The following is a 17,415-nucleotide window of genomic DNA, read 5'->3' on the forward strand; positions in this document are numbered from 1 at the left end:
GAATATTGTCTTAGTCTGATCACTTGGTTGATTCCTCAGATCTCATGCTGAGATTATCAAGGGCTTTCCAGAAATCAACTCATTAACATAAACACAGCTGTGGTTGAAAGTGCTCCTTTGTTTTATCCCTCTGGAGCTATGTCAGGAATGGAGGGCAAAAGACCAAATATTGTAATAAAAGATCCTCCCATTGTTTCCATTGCTGAAAAAAGTACAAGAGTTTTAGGAGCTCTGTGCCAGGCATGAGGTCGAAGACCAAATATATTTTTCTAATTACACTTCATAATATTAGAGAGTCTCTACGCCCTTCCTTTAACCGTGATTTAGATGGGTTTCTGCCCAATGTTAGCTCCTGCCATTTACCCATATCGTAGAAGTAGAGTATTGCTAATGAACAAGCGATACCAAAAGAAAAGATATGGGAGAAACTACAGAAAAAGAAAATTTGTGAGAATTACTAGTCAAAAAAAATAAAATCTAGCAGTCATCACTAGGCATGATTTACCTTACATAAAATCTTTTTCTCTATGCACCTTTGTTTTCAAGCTAAATAGTAGTTAGAATTCCAATTAACTACTTCAGCAAACCTAGTTACAAAATTTATCTAAAGAATCTTATTTCCTTTGGGTCCTGAAATATGTTAATTTTTCCAAACAACAAAACAGAACAAAACAAAACAAACAAACAAACAAACCAATAATAAAACAGCCTCACATCAAGAAAGAGCTGACAATGAATAGTCCTCTATAGCTTATAATGTTCTTCTATAAGCATCAATTCGACTGAAATTTCAGCAACAATGTGTCAGGTAGAAAAGGTATTATTGTAATTATTTTCTAGGTGGTAAAACTACAACTCAAGTAGGTCAAAGAACTGGTCTGAGGTCTCCTGGCTAGTAGTATTGCTGGAGCTGTGGATTTTTAACTCTGCAACCAATGCTCCCACAGTAAAATGACAGCTTTGAAATCATTCTCTCTGACTGACGAAGTCTCCAGAGACATGGTGTATGGTTTTTCCAGGGAAAAATTTTAGACTGTGGCCTGGGTTTGACTAAATTTCTCAGGGCCCTCTGGGTTACCCCATGTGATTGTCCTACAGAATGCCTAGGTCCTGTAGCTAAAAATACATGGAATTCTTACAATATTTTCCCTCCTTTTATGAAAAAGGATTAATAGCATAGGAAATATTTATTAAGAAAATACTAGAAATTTTATACACTTTTTTTGGTCAAGGCTCAGATGTTAGAATCTTCAGGATTTTATTCTATACATGCTTATTTTCCATTGCCTTCTCCCCTTACCTTCCACATTTCCCTTCTCCATCTCTTTAGTACTCTTATATATACATCTGAAATAACCTGGGTAAATCAGGGCTGTATTAGTTTTCTAAGGCTTCCATAACAAAATATCACAGACTAAGTTGCTTGGTCACCAGAAACTTATTTCTCGCAGTTCTGGAGGCTGAAAGTCCAAGATCAAGGTGTCAACATGTTAGGTTTCTTTGAAGCCTTTCTACTTAGCTTATAGACAGCCACCTTCTCCCTGTATCTTCAAATGGTTGTTCCTACTTTTCTGTCATTTGTATACTAGTCTCACCTTTTACAAGGATATTAGTCATGTTGGATTAGGGCCCACCCTAAAGATTTAGTTTAATTTAATTAGCTCTTTAAATTGTATCTCTTTAAATATAGTCACATTGTAAGGTTATGGAAGTTAGGGTTTCAACATAGTAACTTGGGGCCATGTAATTCATCCCATAACAGGAACCTTCTATTTTCTTTATGGTGTATTTTTGCAGTGCTTGTACCTATGGCAAGAGCATTGACCTGGTTAAATTTCTTCTTGATCAAAATGTCATAAGCATCAACCATCAAGGAAGGGATGGGCACACAGGTAAGACTATAGGGAGAACATCACCAATTTCTGATGCTTATTAATGCTCAAGAACAGTGGTGTGCTCAAGAAGGAAGGGGTAGCAGGAGTGGTCAACCCCAACGGGGAATGATATTTTTCAGTTACATCATTTAGAGTTGATGGTGCAGTCTGACTTTGGATCGGTTTTATTATTGTACCAAATTATCTAGAGTCAATGCATTTCTTATGGCCTGTACCAGGAACAGACTGATCACACTGCCCTCCCTTTGGTTTGCTGCTCAAGGAAAATACTTGATTGGGCTCTTTATTCTTTGATTTGTACAAAGATGCTAATATTTGTACTTGGTAATTACAATGGATATAGAAATATTAGAAATCGTGCTCAACAAAAGATAGTCAAGATGAACTAGAACAGGATACTTCTTTTTGCTTAAAGTATATTGTTTTCTCAGTAATAGAATTAATTCTTTCTCAAAGAACTAAATCCTTGCTTTATACTTCTGGCAACAGTGCTGTGATGTGCTAATGACTGTCTATAGAAAATTGGGGTTTAGTTTTCCTCTTTTTTCCTTTTGCACTTCCATTTATTCTGTTATAGGATTGCACTCTGCTTGCTACCATGGTCACATTCGTCTGGTTCAGTTCTTACTGGATAATGGAGCTGATATGAATCTGGTAGCCTGTGATCCCAGCAGGTCTAGTGGTGAAAAAGATGAGCAGACGTGTTTGATGTGGGCTTATGAAAAAGGTATATTTATCATCATTGCTTCTCTATAGTGATATTTGGAATTGTGTGTATATATTATGTCAATGCATCATAATTATTTTGCTTGCATGATTCCTACACTCCCATTTCTCTATGGATTATATTTGAGTCTTTGGGATTTGGATCAAAGAGTTCAATAGACCATCACTAGAGAAGGCAATTCTTGAGCTGTGTATGAATTGAAGGCACTCTCGGTATTGGCACTTAGAAAAGAGAATGCGCCATCACATTCCTAGGTATTAAAGAAACAAAATTGTACTAGGTAATGATAGTTACTTTCTTAGAGTAGACATAGAGCTAGGCTTTATCTCTTATATTGGGAAATTTTGATGTGGATTCACATTTTTTTAAATGAAATAAATACCAAGAAAGAAAGGGAATATTTGTTTGATCTAACACTATTGACCATGCCTGCACTAGAAAAAGTAAGGGAGCCAATGATTAATGCTTAAGTATAAACTTGCTTGAGCTCAAAGTGGTGAGAACTTGGGCTCTGATATGGGAACACCTGGGTTTAAATAGAGCCATGTTCTTTGATCTTGGGCAAGTTATTTATTATTGGTGAACTTCTGTTTTTTTTATCTGAAAAATGAGAATAATAACTTCTACTTCACAAGATTATAAAGAGTGAATGAGATAGTTTGTGCAAATTGCTTACAATAGTGCCTGACACAAAATAAGCACCTAATAATTGGTATTTCAGCAATGATAACATTGGTAATAGTAGTAGTATATAACTAAAAATGATAAATAATGAATTCTTTATTTTAAGGGAAAATAAATTAGAGACAATTAGAAAATGATATAGCATCTTCGTCATTATTAAGATATATTTTACCCCATAAATGAAATAATAGAAACTCTATACACATAAGCTCCTATGGATTTTAAATTTCCAGATTACATGGAACAGTACATGTTGTCATTGAAATCAGAAAGTTACAACTAAATACTATAATATATGTCAGAATTTGATGCCTGCATTGCCTTACTTGGATGTTTAAAGTATATAAGGAAACGTTCTAATCTTTTTAAATGCTAGAAACTTAGAAGACCATGCTAAGAGAGTAATTACTAAACTGAAACATTTCTCAGGCTACCAAGTTGATCTCAAAGGTTTTCTTCCTGAACTAGGACATGACAGTTTATTAATGAAAGGAGAGTTAGAGTTTGATGGATAGAAGTGGGAAACTGTTATAAGCACATAGACAAGTAGAAAGAAAAACATCTAAGTCTGAAGACTGCTAGTGAAAAAAATGATATAGAAGTTACTTTAATAGAGACAAGTGAACAGACATGGAATTGTAGGGAATGAGTTAGATATAGGCCTGTTATGTATTTTACTTTTTATTTAAGTATTGTATAAACACACACAATAATAATAATAATAACAATACACACACACACACACTCATACATGTTTGCACACAGTACTTCAGTGAATTTTCACAAAGTGATCTCCTTTATCATCTAGGTGATGAAACTGATCAAGGCCAGCAGCCATAGCCTCACTTACATTCTCTTCCAATCACTCCCCAAAAGGAGGAGTCTTCTTGAAGCATATATTAGATTTTGCCTCTTTCTGTATTTTATATAAATAGAATGTTATGGTATGCAAATCTTTGTGTCTGGCTTCTTTTGACCAAAATTTGTCAGATTCATCCATATGTTGCAGGTAGTTGGAGATCGTTCATTTTTATTGTATAGTATAGTGTTTTGCTACTGTATCCATATGATGTAGTTATTCATTCTACCATTTAGGGGCATTTGGATAGTTTTCAATTATGAATTATTAAGAATACTGTTGCTGTGAACATTCACATACATATCATTTGATGAATATCTGTATGCTTTTCTGTTAGATGTCATGGCCCCCTACTTTGTATTAAAAAAAAATTCCAGGTAGTTCTGTATTTGAGTATCAGTTGGAAAATCTTAGATATTCTGAAACATCAGGAGGCCTTACTAAGTCTGGTTACTCAACACATTGTATTTATCCAAGTTATGCTCAGACAGTATCTCTCAAAAAATTTGCGTTTTAGAGAAGGACTGTTCACAAAGCATTAGTGTTCCAGAAGACAGCTCAGAAACAACTGCTGCAGCTAGTTCTGCACAAAAGTTGGCTTTGTTTGTTTTCAGTTGATTGAAAGTGATAGTTGAAAACTGGTTTTACTTTCTTTTTCTGTGGAATCCCACACTTTATGAAACAATGAATCATTGTGTAAGCTCTGAAAATTTCCTACCAAACGACAACAAAAATCCTTTAGCTTAAAGGACTTAGCCACTGGTCTCTGCAACATATGCCACACTTGTTACCCTTATTTGTTCAACTAATGTGCCAGGCATCAGTGTTGTATTTCATTATTACTATGAATTTTAACAAATTGAATGTTGGCACTCAGGAGACGGATGTTTTGCATATGTTCTAGGGCAGAGCAAATCAAACTAATAAAATGAAATTGTTGCTATATTCTCTTGCTGGAGAAATGTTGCGTTGTTTTCATGTGGTCAAGGAGGAATGAAATGGCTTTGTTAAAATATTGTCCACAGTACAGTGTCTCCGTTATCTTTGGATGAAGAAATGGTTTCCTTTCTCACTCGGAGAGGGAAACACTAAATTTATAGATGTGGCACACTATGGATTTTCCTGAGCAAGTTGGAGGTGTCATTTGGAGTTCCTTCTTTAGAGATCTACCAATGACCCCATCATGGTTTCCTATCCCAGGAGAGATAAACCAAAAGGGAGCTTCATAAGCAGGGTCTATTTGTAAAGGAGAACTTTTGGATGTGCCCAATTTGAATAGCTCATCCTAGTCTTCCCTCTTAATGGAAAAGTGAGAGTCCTTCTCAGTAGCATCCATCTTTTTAAATGGTTCTAAGACAAATTTTTCACCTGATCCAAACAAAATTTTTAGCTGACCCTCTCTCTGCTGTTCAGATATAACATGTTCAGGGGTCCTTTAGAGTTCTGGAAGAGTTATTTTACTTCTTTTTGGAATATTTTCAGAAAAAAGGTTTACTTACCATGGCTCCCTGTGGATTCAGGTATAAAAAGTATTTTCCATTTACATAGCCCTTCAAAATTTTTTTGTTTAAGTATTGTTAGTGCACAATTTTATTTTAGTTACATTAGCTTCAGATGTACAATATAATGATATGACATTTTTATACTTTATAATGTGATTACCCCACTAATTCTAATAATCATTTGTCACCATGCAATGTTATCAAAATATTATTGACTGTATTCTCCTTCCCCTTTTTCATCCCATACCCTCCCTTCCAGTAACCATCCTTTTCCTCTATTTCTAAGAGTCTATTTTTGTTTTGTTTCCTTTATTCATTTACACAGCCTTTTTAACCTAAAGATATCAAAATCAATCTTGGAAATAATTTTCCTGGTAACTTTGATTCTATACAGAAGGCTACTGGTTAAGTGTCAGTATTTCTCTGCCAGACTACTCAGAGCTCCGATTTTACAATATTTAGAGTATTTTCCCCCTCCGAACCTGCCCCCATCTTCTTTTCTGCTATTCCATCTTAAAGTAGCGATAGCTGTCTCACTTGCTTGGATTTGTTCTGCCCTTTCCCTGGGGTACAAAGGACTTGTATGAATCAATTTAAATTGGCCAGAAGAAATAGCCAGCAGCCTGCTTATGTTCAAATCCTCTGCCCTAATCACCAGTATGGAAAAACCATTGAAAAGACCTACACATAATCTTATATCCATTGCATTAAAGATGAAACTGCCAAATTGAAAAGATCTCAGCCAATTAGAATTGAACACATAGCTCAATAGTGTGTCTGGCAGTTAGATTTGAAAAGGCTGCCTTTGACAAAGAAAAGCACTGCTTTATGTCAGTCCGTTTAGGGTCAGAAAATAACCCAAACTAGAAACAGAACTAAAAACTTCTTATTTGCTTCCATAGTGACACCAGTTAAAGTAATTTACAGAAAGTCCTATTCCAATATCTAATTACCCAGAATACAATATTTGTATACAGCAGAACCATTCTAATTCACAATGACAGAGAGCTGCAGTTGGAGAATTAGTGAGTAAGTGAGCAAAAACAATAAAAATCAAGGCTCCCATACCATGATATATACTTTGTTCATTCTTTTTGACAAGTGTAGTATGGTGTGAATTATTTAAGTAAACATACTATAGTGTATTCTCTAAAAGTAATGAAGTCTTACAGTTGTGAGTTTCTACAGTTTTTAGACAGTAAAAAATAACTAAGAAATAAGGATAGGGAAGGAGTAGAAGGGAGAAGAGGTGAATTCATTAAATATTTTGATAAATTTTCATCAATGAATTATAAATTTCCAAGTTTTTCTATATTGAATTCTTACCTATTTGGATTTTAGTGAACCTAGTTTATTTTAGTGAACATAACTTAGTGTGCTAGCGTGGATTAGGAATAAGGTAGAGGGAGGAATAGACAAAAGGTTTAAGTGGCACTTGAGAATCTATGTGTGATTTCCTTTATACTGGTTACATTTCTACATGTTTAGTTACTCTCTCTTTTAAAAATAAATAAATAAAATAATACCAATTCTTCTTAGACTGAAGAGAACTTTTATTCTTCTAAGGAGATAACACAAAAATACTTTTTGAAACATAATAACTATATAGGGAGCCATATACATTAAAATGGACAATAGAATGTTCATTCATTAAGTACCTATCACATATGCATATATATATATATATATATATGCATATAATTTAATTATCAAAATAATCTTTTAAATTGGTATTATCTTTCTATTACAGATAGATTAAAACTTAGGGCCATTAAGTCACACTTGCCTAATGGAATGATTTTCTCCTCCATTTTTGCCTAAACCACACAGCTCATAAGTAGAGAGCTGGTACCAAACAGAGGCCGGTATTATTATAGAGGACTAGATCTTACCATCTCACTCCATAATCAGATAGGTCTAAGTCTAAATTCTATCCTCATTACTTAATGACCTTGGATGAGTTATTTAACTTCTCTTAGCCTTAATTTTTAAATTTAAAATGAGTAAATTAATAACCACTTTATAGACTTCTGCCAAGGGTTAGGGATAAGATATAAAAGTCTGGAACATAGGAAATTCTTAATAAAAATGGTGGTATCTGTTATTAAGTGCATAGCAGAGTTTTGATCAAGCTCTATAAAACTCCCAAATCTCATTGTCTTTCCTAATTTACAGCATACTTTAGTGTCTGGTAAGAAATATGGCATATTGGCATATTAAGATGATGAGCATCCTCTATAGACCCACTAATGAAGAGTTTATATCCCTGCCAAACACCACTGGACAAACTTAGAATATATAAAAGCATCTGTTGTTTTATGGTATTGATATCTCTTATTTATGGCTCAAGTAATATAATTCATTTTAAAACCTCAGAACTGAAGTGAGATCAAGGAGATCCTGAAAATCACTAATTGAAATATTATGAAAGTAATTTAAAACCATCATTCTAATATGTATATTTGCATGCAAATATATAAAACAATATTTTAAAATTTTAACTCAAATTCACAAGTCTCTTTACTACAACAGGACTTTCCTCCACTGTCATGGAGAAGTGTCAAAGAATTTGTGGCCATGTTGTTAAATAGCCACACCAACTGACATGATGCTGGATCCCTTTTTTGAGAATCTGAGAAGCACGTAAAACTCAAGTCCACAGTTGAACTTAACATCTTTTTTTATCCTTATCAATCAGTTTTGCCTACCATATCCCTTATTCATTCTGTCATTTAAAGGCATTACCATCCACTTATCACCCAAATCAGAAATCTGTATTGATGCTTGACTACTTTTTCTCCTTCCACCTCCTCCTCCCATACCCCTTTAAAAAAAAGCCTTGTTTATTTTACTTTGTAGATATATTTTGAATCCATTTGTTATTTATTTTTACTATCACTGTTTTAGTTCATACCCTTATCAAATCTGCACAATGACCCTTTGAGACATTACCTATTCACATGATAGCAATACCTAAGTATTTGTTGTCCATACACAAATCATATTATTTCATATTTCCAAGCCTTTTCACATGCAGTTCTCTCTTTCTCTACACTCTTTAATTCTTTCCACCCAACTTCACTCTTTACATTTCTGATTTCTTCTAGGCCTTCAGTTTATGGATTCTCTCTTCTGGAAAATCTTCCCTGAAATTTCAGTTTAGTGGACATGTTCTTTATGTTTTATGGCACCATATACGCATCTCTATCTCTATTTTTGCCATTTTATATTGAAACACTCTTTCTCCTACCAAATTGTAAACTTCTTGAGAGCAAGCATCTAGGCTGTTAATTTTTGTCTTCCAAAAACTTAATTCAAATGCCGATTCCTAATAGATTTCAATACCTGTTTGTTGAAGTGAAAGAGTATGAACAGATATTTCAGTCATAAGGTTCTATTTTGTGTCTCACTAAATGACATCTGGTCAGTCATGATATAGTTGATGTTCTCGAGAATATTAATTACCACTATTCTGTTGTCTCCATGGGTATTTCTTTATATATCATAGGCTTCTAATTAACTGCACAATCTTAATACTCAAATTAATAGACTGAAGATTTTAAAGAATCCTCTAAATAAAGCTTCTCTTTCTATGCACTGGAACTGTGAAATTTTTTCCTCTGACTGGAATGATTTTCTCCTCCATTTTTGCTTAATCAACTCGTACTTATCTTTCAAGTTTAGCTTAAAAAACAATTCTTCCAGGAATTCTTCCTGACCCCTCCAGCCTGTTGTAAAATAGCACTAATATGCATGTTCATAGCATCCTCTACCTTTCCTTCCTAGAGCGTGGCTAAATAAAATTTCAGTAAACATTTATATAATTTTTTTTTCTTTTCCATTAGCATTCTTTATAAGAGCAAAGGTCACTTCTATTTCAATATTATATTTTTCTTGTACCAATCATTCAAACAAAAATTTAGTACAAATCCAATATTTGATAAACACTGTATTAAGAACTGGGGTAAAACAGTAAGTTAGACAGACAATATCGCCCTGCTCTGAGGAAGTCTGCATTTCTAGCAGGAAGAGACAGGCTGCAAGCAAGAAAACAGATAGGGACGAACAGACAAAGATTAGTGCTGTGAATAAAATAAGGAAATGCAATGTTGAGTAAAAAGTTCAAGGGCACTATTTAAAATTGAGAAGCCTTCCAGAGGGCTTTCCTGGAAGATGTTATTTGAACTGGTACTCAATAAATATTTGTAGAAGAAAAGGAAAGGGAAAAGAAAGGCCCAATAGGAAGGAGAGAAAAAAATGAAAGAGGAAAGCTAAATGACTTAGTTTGTGTATAATGTTCTTTTGCAAAAGCATCCATGCCTGCAGGTTCTTATCTCAAGGTGAGGACTGGTGACATTCTTGTATAGGCCTTATGATTAATGGGCAGAATAATGGGGAAAGGAGATTATACTCTCTTTCTATGATGTAAAATTAAAGCATCTTTCAGGTTCAAGTCATGAAAATATGTAGCAAGTCTGGAGTTTTCGTTGCCGCTGATTTAATTGACAGTGTGTGGGACCAGGACTGTCAGGAGGAAGATGAGTCACAGAAGGGCAAACATCAGAAGCCATCCTCTGATCCCACTTTTCGGTGTTTCTGAAAGTTAGTTTTTAACATGATGAGAAGGAGAGATAGTAAAATATTGAGCAAAATCTCATCTATATTATTTTGTGGAAGTTCTATTCTTTGAGGCAGGTATATCAAAAGGTTCAGACTGCTCCTTTGATGACCTGGATGTGTGGGATATACAAGGTCAATAGGATTTCCTTGGCTTCTGTAATCAAGACCAAATATCCATGTTCTCATTAACCTTGGACCCCAGAGGGCCTCAAAGTCACAAATTCAAGGAGAAAATCTTAGTACTGGTATCATTTATGATTAATATTCAGACTTAGTTCTTAAAGTAATCTTCATAGCAAGGTTTTTTCCTATGTTCTTAAAATAATATCTCATAGCAATAAACAGTATTCATTGTTCCTATGATGAAATGGTGGAGACAGAGAAACAACCTTATAGAGAAATAATACAATTTGTGCTTTTCCTTCTTGAATAATTATGAATCCTCTGTTGTGGACATGACCATAATGTAGATACTAAACTGTCTTTGTAACAGCTCTTTGGATGGACTTGTAGCTTTAAACAACAACCTAGGTTTTAAAATAAAGAGCTATTCCGAAAGTTGAAAGCAAAGAGGCTTGAAGAGGGAAAAAAAAAAACACTCCAAATATAAGGGGTATAGGAACACAAGAAGAACACAGATCAAAGGGAAAGCATGGAATTTGGGGAATACAGACAAGACTGGGAGAGTGTGGAGCAAGAAATGAAAGAGACCTCAAGCCAGCAGGAATCTCATTTGCCAAAATCCTCAGGGACTCAAATGAATAATACTCTGAAAGTACAAATCATTACTATAACTGCATTAGGCGAATGACATAGCAGCCTCCTATTTGGGTAAAATATTTGGATGTAGATAGTAAATTCTTAGATGCAAGAAAACATTTTATTTAATTAGTGGAAGTTTGATTATCTCTGGACGTGTTCCATTAGTGTGCTCTGGTTATCCGGGTGTATTCATTATCAGGAGTTTGGCTTACCAAGTCTGTTTAGTGAGTTCCATCAGAGTGTTTTTCTGCTTAACCCCTTGTGGCCAAGTTTCAGAAAGCTGGGCCACAGTGATTTTCAGGTTTCTTTGCATACATTTTGGTAGTTTGTCAGAGCAGAGATAGCAGTGGAGAATTTTCTGTATGTGTGTGTGCCTTCGCCCACAGTTAGCAGGAGGTGGGAAATAGGCGGAGATGTCTTCCAGAGCTGAGAGAGCCTCTTGGCATTTCCCTGGCAGCCTCATCCTTATCATCAGCCAGAACCCAGGTTCTCATTAGGCTCCTGATGAAAAGCATCCCAAAGAAAATGCCAGCAAATTGTGCCACTCTGCTGGCAGGAAATTAAAACCGCTCAGAGCAAGTGCAGCCAAGAGAGCTATTGAAATGAAAGGTAACATCAAGGGTGTGATCACCGACTTACACAGGCGTTGAGGATTCAAGATGTGGCTTTCTGCTTCACTAGGGAGAGCAGTTTTCTCCTAGCTTGTCAGCTGCACTCAGTCCAACAGAGGAGCTGAGACAGGCGAAGAGGAGAGCTCAGTGAATTAAGTTTTGTTGTGCTTGACTAAATGCTTGGGGTTTGGGTTGTTTTCTTTCCCCCAAAGATGCCTCTGCTAGGAAAAACAAAAATAAGAAAAAAAAAGTTTTTTTCTAGTCTCAAACACTAAAAGACCAAAATAAGTAAATAACTCCAAAAGCACCACAGGTCCGACTACAGTTGGGACAGACAGTATGTAAAAGAGCGAACAAAATTTCAGAACCTATGAATCTAGCAATGGGACAGATGAAGGGGTATTTTAATTCTAGCAAAATTTTTTTGTCAGTGGTGTTCCTTTTATCCTGAGGCTAAAACAGCCTTCAAAGATAGAGAAGAAAGGAAGGCAGCACCGACATACAAACAAAACATTAAAATTTTCATCGCATTGGGTGTGGTAGGCAGAGTAATGGACTCCTAAAGATGCCCAGGTCCTGTTCCTTGGAACCTGTGAGTATGCTGCCTTACATGGTAGAGGGGAATTAAAGTTGCAGATGGAATTAAGGCTGCTAATTAGCTGACTTTAACAGAGAGAGATTATTCTAGGTTATCCCAGTGGGCCCAATGAAATAACAGGAGTCCTTAAATGTGAAAAAGGGAGAAACAAGCAGAGGTCATACTGATATGATGTGAGATACAAGACTCAGCCAGCCATTGCTGGCTTTGAAGAGATGGAAGCAGGGCTGCAAACCAAGGAATGTGGGTGCCTCTAGAAGCTGGAAAAGGCAAGGAAACTGATTTTTCTCTAGAATCTCTAGAAAGGAGTACAGCACTGCCAATACCTTGATTTTAGCCCAGTGAGACCCATGTTTTGACTTACAACCCCCAGAACTATAAGATAATAAAATTGCATTGTTTAAACCACTCCATATGCATTAATTAACAACAGCAGTAATAGAAATGGAATATAATGGTATTTATACAATTTATCTGAAGTTCCATAAAGAAGTTTCCAGGTTCCTTTACAATTCTTGGGGCAAAATAGTAAGACAAGAAAAGCAGTGAAAAGATCTGAAAGACATATTTATTCATCCAGCCTGGGACAGTAGAGAAGGCTCACCTGTTTCTTAAAAGCCCTCACTTTTCACGTTTCTTAAAAGGAACTCATATCACTTTTGCTCATGTTCTGTGGTAAGAATTTGTCACAAGATCACAATTGGATGCAAAAGGTATAGGGAACTGTTGTCCCTGGATGGGCAGTTATTCCCAGTGACAAAAATCACTTCATGAATAGGGAATACAAATATCGATAGGCAGCCAGCTGTCTCCTGCCACAAAGACTTATGTAAATTATCTTAGTGCTAAATTATGCTGCAGTTGCCAACCGAACGTAATGCTTAGCCACAGCAAATATGTCTCTCCTTCTGGTTATCACAGGTGCTTTTCACTCTTTTAATGGTCCCCTTATTATATATTCTCATAGCACTTGATGTTTCCTCATTTAGGAATTCCCATAATTCTTATTATTTGTTCAACTACACTAAGCTTCTTCAGGGTAGGACCATAGTTGCCTTGTTCACTGTGAGCAGCCATCCCCAGTACCTAACACAGTGCCTTATATGTAGTGGTGTCTTAACGAATTATTTTGAATGAATGAATAAATATACTAAATTTTTATTGCAATATATTATCTCTTAAGATACATTCTGTGTTTCAAGCTATCTCTGGTCATTTTTCAATTAGATGGTAAGCTTGAATAAATAAATCAAACAGAAATTAAGACCCTTTATCCTTTTTGTCATTTCATAAAGGACACGATGCAATTGTCACACTCCTGAAGCATTATAAGAGACCTCAGGATGAACTGCCCTGTAATGAATATTCTCAGCCTGGAGGAGGTACCCACTTTCTTATTCAGTTTTTGTTTTTAGTATAATATTGTTCCTAAAGGTAAACCTGTGTTTCTATTACTATCATTCTGGGGTGAGGGAGGAGAGCATGTCAGATTAGCTTTATTTTAAGAGAACTGCCTGGGTGAGGCTGAAAATGTAGAAGCCTCCTCTTAGGCTATTTTCTAAGTCACTAATCTGCAGTTCCTCCAAGTTTAACATTCCTGAAACTGGATATTTATGAACTTGTTAATGACTAGGAAGGCCTGGGTAAGCTGAGAGCAGTCTTTTTCCATTTCAGTAAACTATTAAGTCAGGACAGAGAATACTCATATTCAGGTACAAATTAAATATGCTGGAGTCTGTTAGGCCTGGAATTTTTAATCTTTTTATATACTTTCAGTATCCAGAGAAAGACCCATATTTAAGCTACAGTCTCACCTGTTTTTTTCAGCAAATTTCTTTGTCACCTGCTTCTTTTTATAATGTTGAACTTTTATGTAGACAACAACTGACTGCTACTTTAAATTCTATAATATAATTTGATTTTTAGATGGTTCCTATGTGTCTGTTCCATCTCCCTTGGGGAAGATTAAAAGCATGACAAAAGGTATTTCAATGTGGTACAATTATTATGCTTTATTACTAAGGATAACTATTACTTCAACTATGATAACTTCCTATTTGTTTCAAATATTACAAATGATAACTATTTTGTAAGCATAAACAATATTATCAACATACCATTCTTTCCTTAACTAACCTTACCTACTGTACTATTTCACATATGCCCTCTCAGTTCAAATTTCATGAGTATTAAAGAAAGATCAAATTCTCATAGATATTTGTATTTTTAATGAAATGTAAATTATAAATATTAATATATTTGAGAATTAAGAATAGAATTGCCATAGGTAAAAAAATGAAAAAAAAATTTTGAAAAGATTCCAAATGAGTAATATTTTGAGAACTGTTTTGAATGTATGTTGCACACAGAAATTAACAGCATGGGATCAGGAAAGTAAAAAATATGATTTGACTGTAAATTTATATTTAAATATTTAGAATTTGAAGTCCTTCAAAATTATTTTTTGGTTTTGGATACTTGTTTTGAATGATTCATGTGTTTATTTTCTGACATCTAATTGATATCCCTTTGAGGGTTAATTTATGGACAGTTGGCTAAGCCTATTGTGATAGGTTGCAGGGATTGACCAGATAAGACTCTTATCATGATGTGATATGAACTGTACTCCAGAGTTACTATGTCATGCAGACAAACTAGCTGTTGATCAGATCAGGAATAAACTCTTAGCCCTGATAAAAAAAAGGTTGGGTAACAGAGAGAGAGAACTAACATGCTTTTAATGCAAGGGGATAAAGATCATTTGTGATAAGGTTTTCGTATCTCCAAATAGTCAATTATAGCTGGAAAATTAAATGTTACCAGGGAATGACATTTTTAGGTAAGCAAATTATATATGTACATGCATGTGTGCACTTATTTGTTAAAAAATAAAATAACAATTCCTGTTTGCAGAGAAGGCAGATGTCCTCCTCCTAAGGGCTGGATTGCCTTCACATTTCCATCTTCAGCTCTCAGAAATTGAGTTCCATGAGATTATCGGCTCAGGTAAACTAAGAAAATACTAGTCTGCTTTAGTTTAATGAGCTCAAGATAATGTATTTATTCATTTTTCTTAAATAATTTTAGGTTCTTTTGGGAAAGTATATAAAGGACGATGCAGAAATAAAATAGTGGCTATAAAACGGTAAGCAAGCAAATGAGATCTTTTAACATCCAACTGGAACTGTGAATTTTGAGAAGCATATAAAGGGTGAGCCCTTTGTTTTGATTTATCTGTTGACTGAAGATTTCCTGTTGCTATCATTTCTAGATATCGAGCGAACACCTACTGCTCCAAGTCAGATGTGGATATGTTTTGCCGAGAGGTGTCCATTCTCTGCAGACTCAATCATCCCTGTGTAATTCAGTTTGTGGGTGCTTGTTTGAATGATCCCAGCCAGTTTGCCATCGTCACTCAGTACATCTCAGGGGGTTCTCTATTTTCCCTCCTTCATGAGCAGAAGAGGTATGAGTCTCTTGGTCTGAGTTCTCATTTTACACATCATTGTAATTACCCTTGCAGTACCTCAGAGGCTTTCTGCTTTGATAAGACTTTACCTTTCTGAAATCTCTGGGTACTAGGAAATGTGGCATTTTAAAGATGGCTAATAATTTACGCCCAATAATTAGTGACTAGACTTCAGTGATTTCTCAATAGGAATTCAATTGAAGATAACAAATTCAAATAATTTAAATTAATAACTGAAGTTTATAATAATTAGGCTAAATTTGGCATACCAATAAAGCAGATATATGTAAACTCAGATAAAATAATTACCAGGGGTCTCAGTGTTTATTTTTAAAAGTTTTTTAAAAAGAAAGGTCTTGTATAAGTCTAATGTGAATTCACTTCCTAGATCTGTGCCCACAATGATTAGAATGTGGTTTCACTCAGTGGTTAAAGTAGATTCCATTTTTATGTTATTACAAAGAAATTAAGTATAATACTACAAGTTTAAAATCAAGTAGAATATTTTAAATAAAAGAGTTTGGTATCCCAATTGATCTATAATTAAGTATTACCTGATGTAGAAAAGCTATTTTTCCAGATTTGTTGAATTTTTAGCTTAACCTTCAATAAAGCAAAAAAGGCTGAAATTTTACAGAATAACAAATCACATACACCATTGATTTCTTTTAGAAAGATATGGTATTGACGTTGACCATTTCATCCTCATTAAATGTATTTTTAAATTCCAGGATTCTTGATTTGCAGTCTAAATTAATTATTGCAGTAGATGTTGCCAAAGGTATGGAGTACCTTCACAACCTGACACAGCCAATTATACACCGTGACTTAAACAGGTATTTTTCCCCCTAAACAATGAACTTAGAATTGTGTTACTGACTAGGAGTCTAAGACAGATTTCAGTGAAGATACATTTTAGATTTATTGCAGATCAGTGTTTTCTACTCTGTGGGTAAGTGGAGAGGCGATTTAAAGTTTTGTCATTATGTTTTATAGAAATAGAAAGCTGTGTAACTACCTCTCAGATATCTTTCAGCTCTATTAAAAATGTCCAGAAAGACAGTGGTATCTGTAAGATTCACCAGCTAACTAGTTGTTAGGTCAGTAAAGTCAGATCAAGGATTGAAACCAGTGACTGTTATAGAATGTCATGTCTCATGAAAGTCAGGTGTTATAGGAGGACCTGATACAAAATTATCTGAAACTACTTTCATGCTATTATTTTGGTATTTTTGTAATAGTAAATTTAGCCAAAACACAGCAGTTTTTAATGTGAAGATGTTTTCAGGTGAAATAGAGACTTGAAACAAATATAGAACCAAAGAGTTCCAGGGTAGAATCCCAAGAGATTTTAAAGATATGTTTTCAAACAATGAAAGCTTTCTCTAAATAAAAGTCTTACAGGAAGGCCAATGTATAAAATGGAGTGGTTTTTGTTGAAGGCAGAGTATAAGGTAGAGAATCCTGTTTACTTACCATTTGCCACTCCTAAGGAAGGAGATTCCTAGACCACCTCCGTGGAATCCCAAAGGTACTGGGGAGAATACCACTGATCTAGATAACCACTGATCTAGTTTATGGAACAAATTAGATTATCAAAACCAATAACTTTCATTTCATGATTATTAGTAAAGTTCATATAGATCTTCATATTTTAGTAAAGGAGAAAAATACTTACCTAAATCTGT

General features: G+C 34.8%; 1 protein-coding gene across 1 annotated transcript in view; it reads left to right on the forward strand.

Annotated features, from left to right (window-relative positions):
- TNNI3K (TNNI3 interacting kinase) overlaps window positions 1-17,415 on the forward strand; it is a 258,487-nt gene that overhangs the window by 85,255 nt on the left and 155,817 nt on the right. The window contains exons 10-17 of the mRNA XM_039838597.1: window positions 1,798-1,892; window positions 2,473-2,622; window positions 13,554-13,640; window positions 14,185-14,241; window positions 15,172-15,264; window positions 15,346-15,403; window positions 15,530-15,724; window positions 16,459-16,563. Of these exons, the coding sequence (XP_039694531.1) occupies window positions 1,798-1,892; window positions 2,473-2,622; window positions 13,554-13,640; window positions 14,185-14,241; window positions 15,172-15,264; window positions 15,346-15,403; window positions 15,530-15,724; window positions 16,459-16,563 (840 nt within the window). The remainder of the gene's footprint in view (window positions 1-1,797; window positions 1,893-2,472; window positions 2,623-13,553; window positions 13,641-14,184; window positions 14,242-15,171; window positions 15,265-15,345; window positions 15,404-15,529; window positions 15,725-16,458; window positions 16,564-17,415) is intronic.

The sequence above is a fragment of the Pteropus medius genome, unplaced genomic scaffold (genome assembly GCF_902729225.1).
Source record: "Pteropus medius unplaced genomic scaffold, Ma_sr-lr_union100, whole genome shotgun sequence".
NCBI classification, from domain to species: domain Eukaryota; kingdom Metazoa; phylum Chordata; class Mammalia; order Chiroptera; family Pteropodidae; genus Pteropus; species Pteropus medius.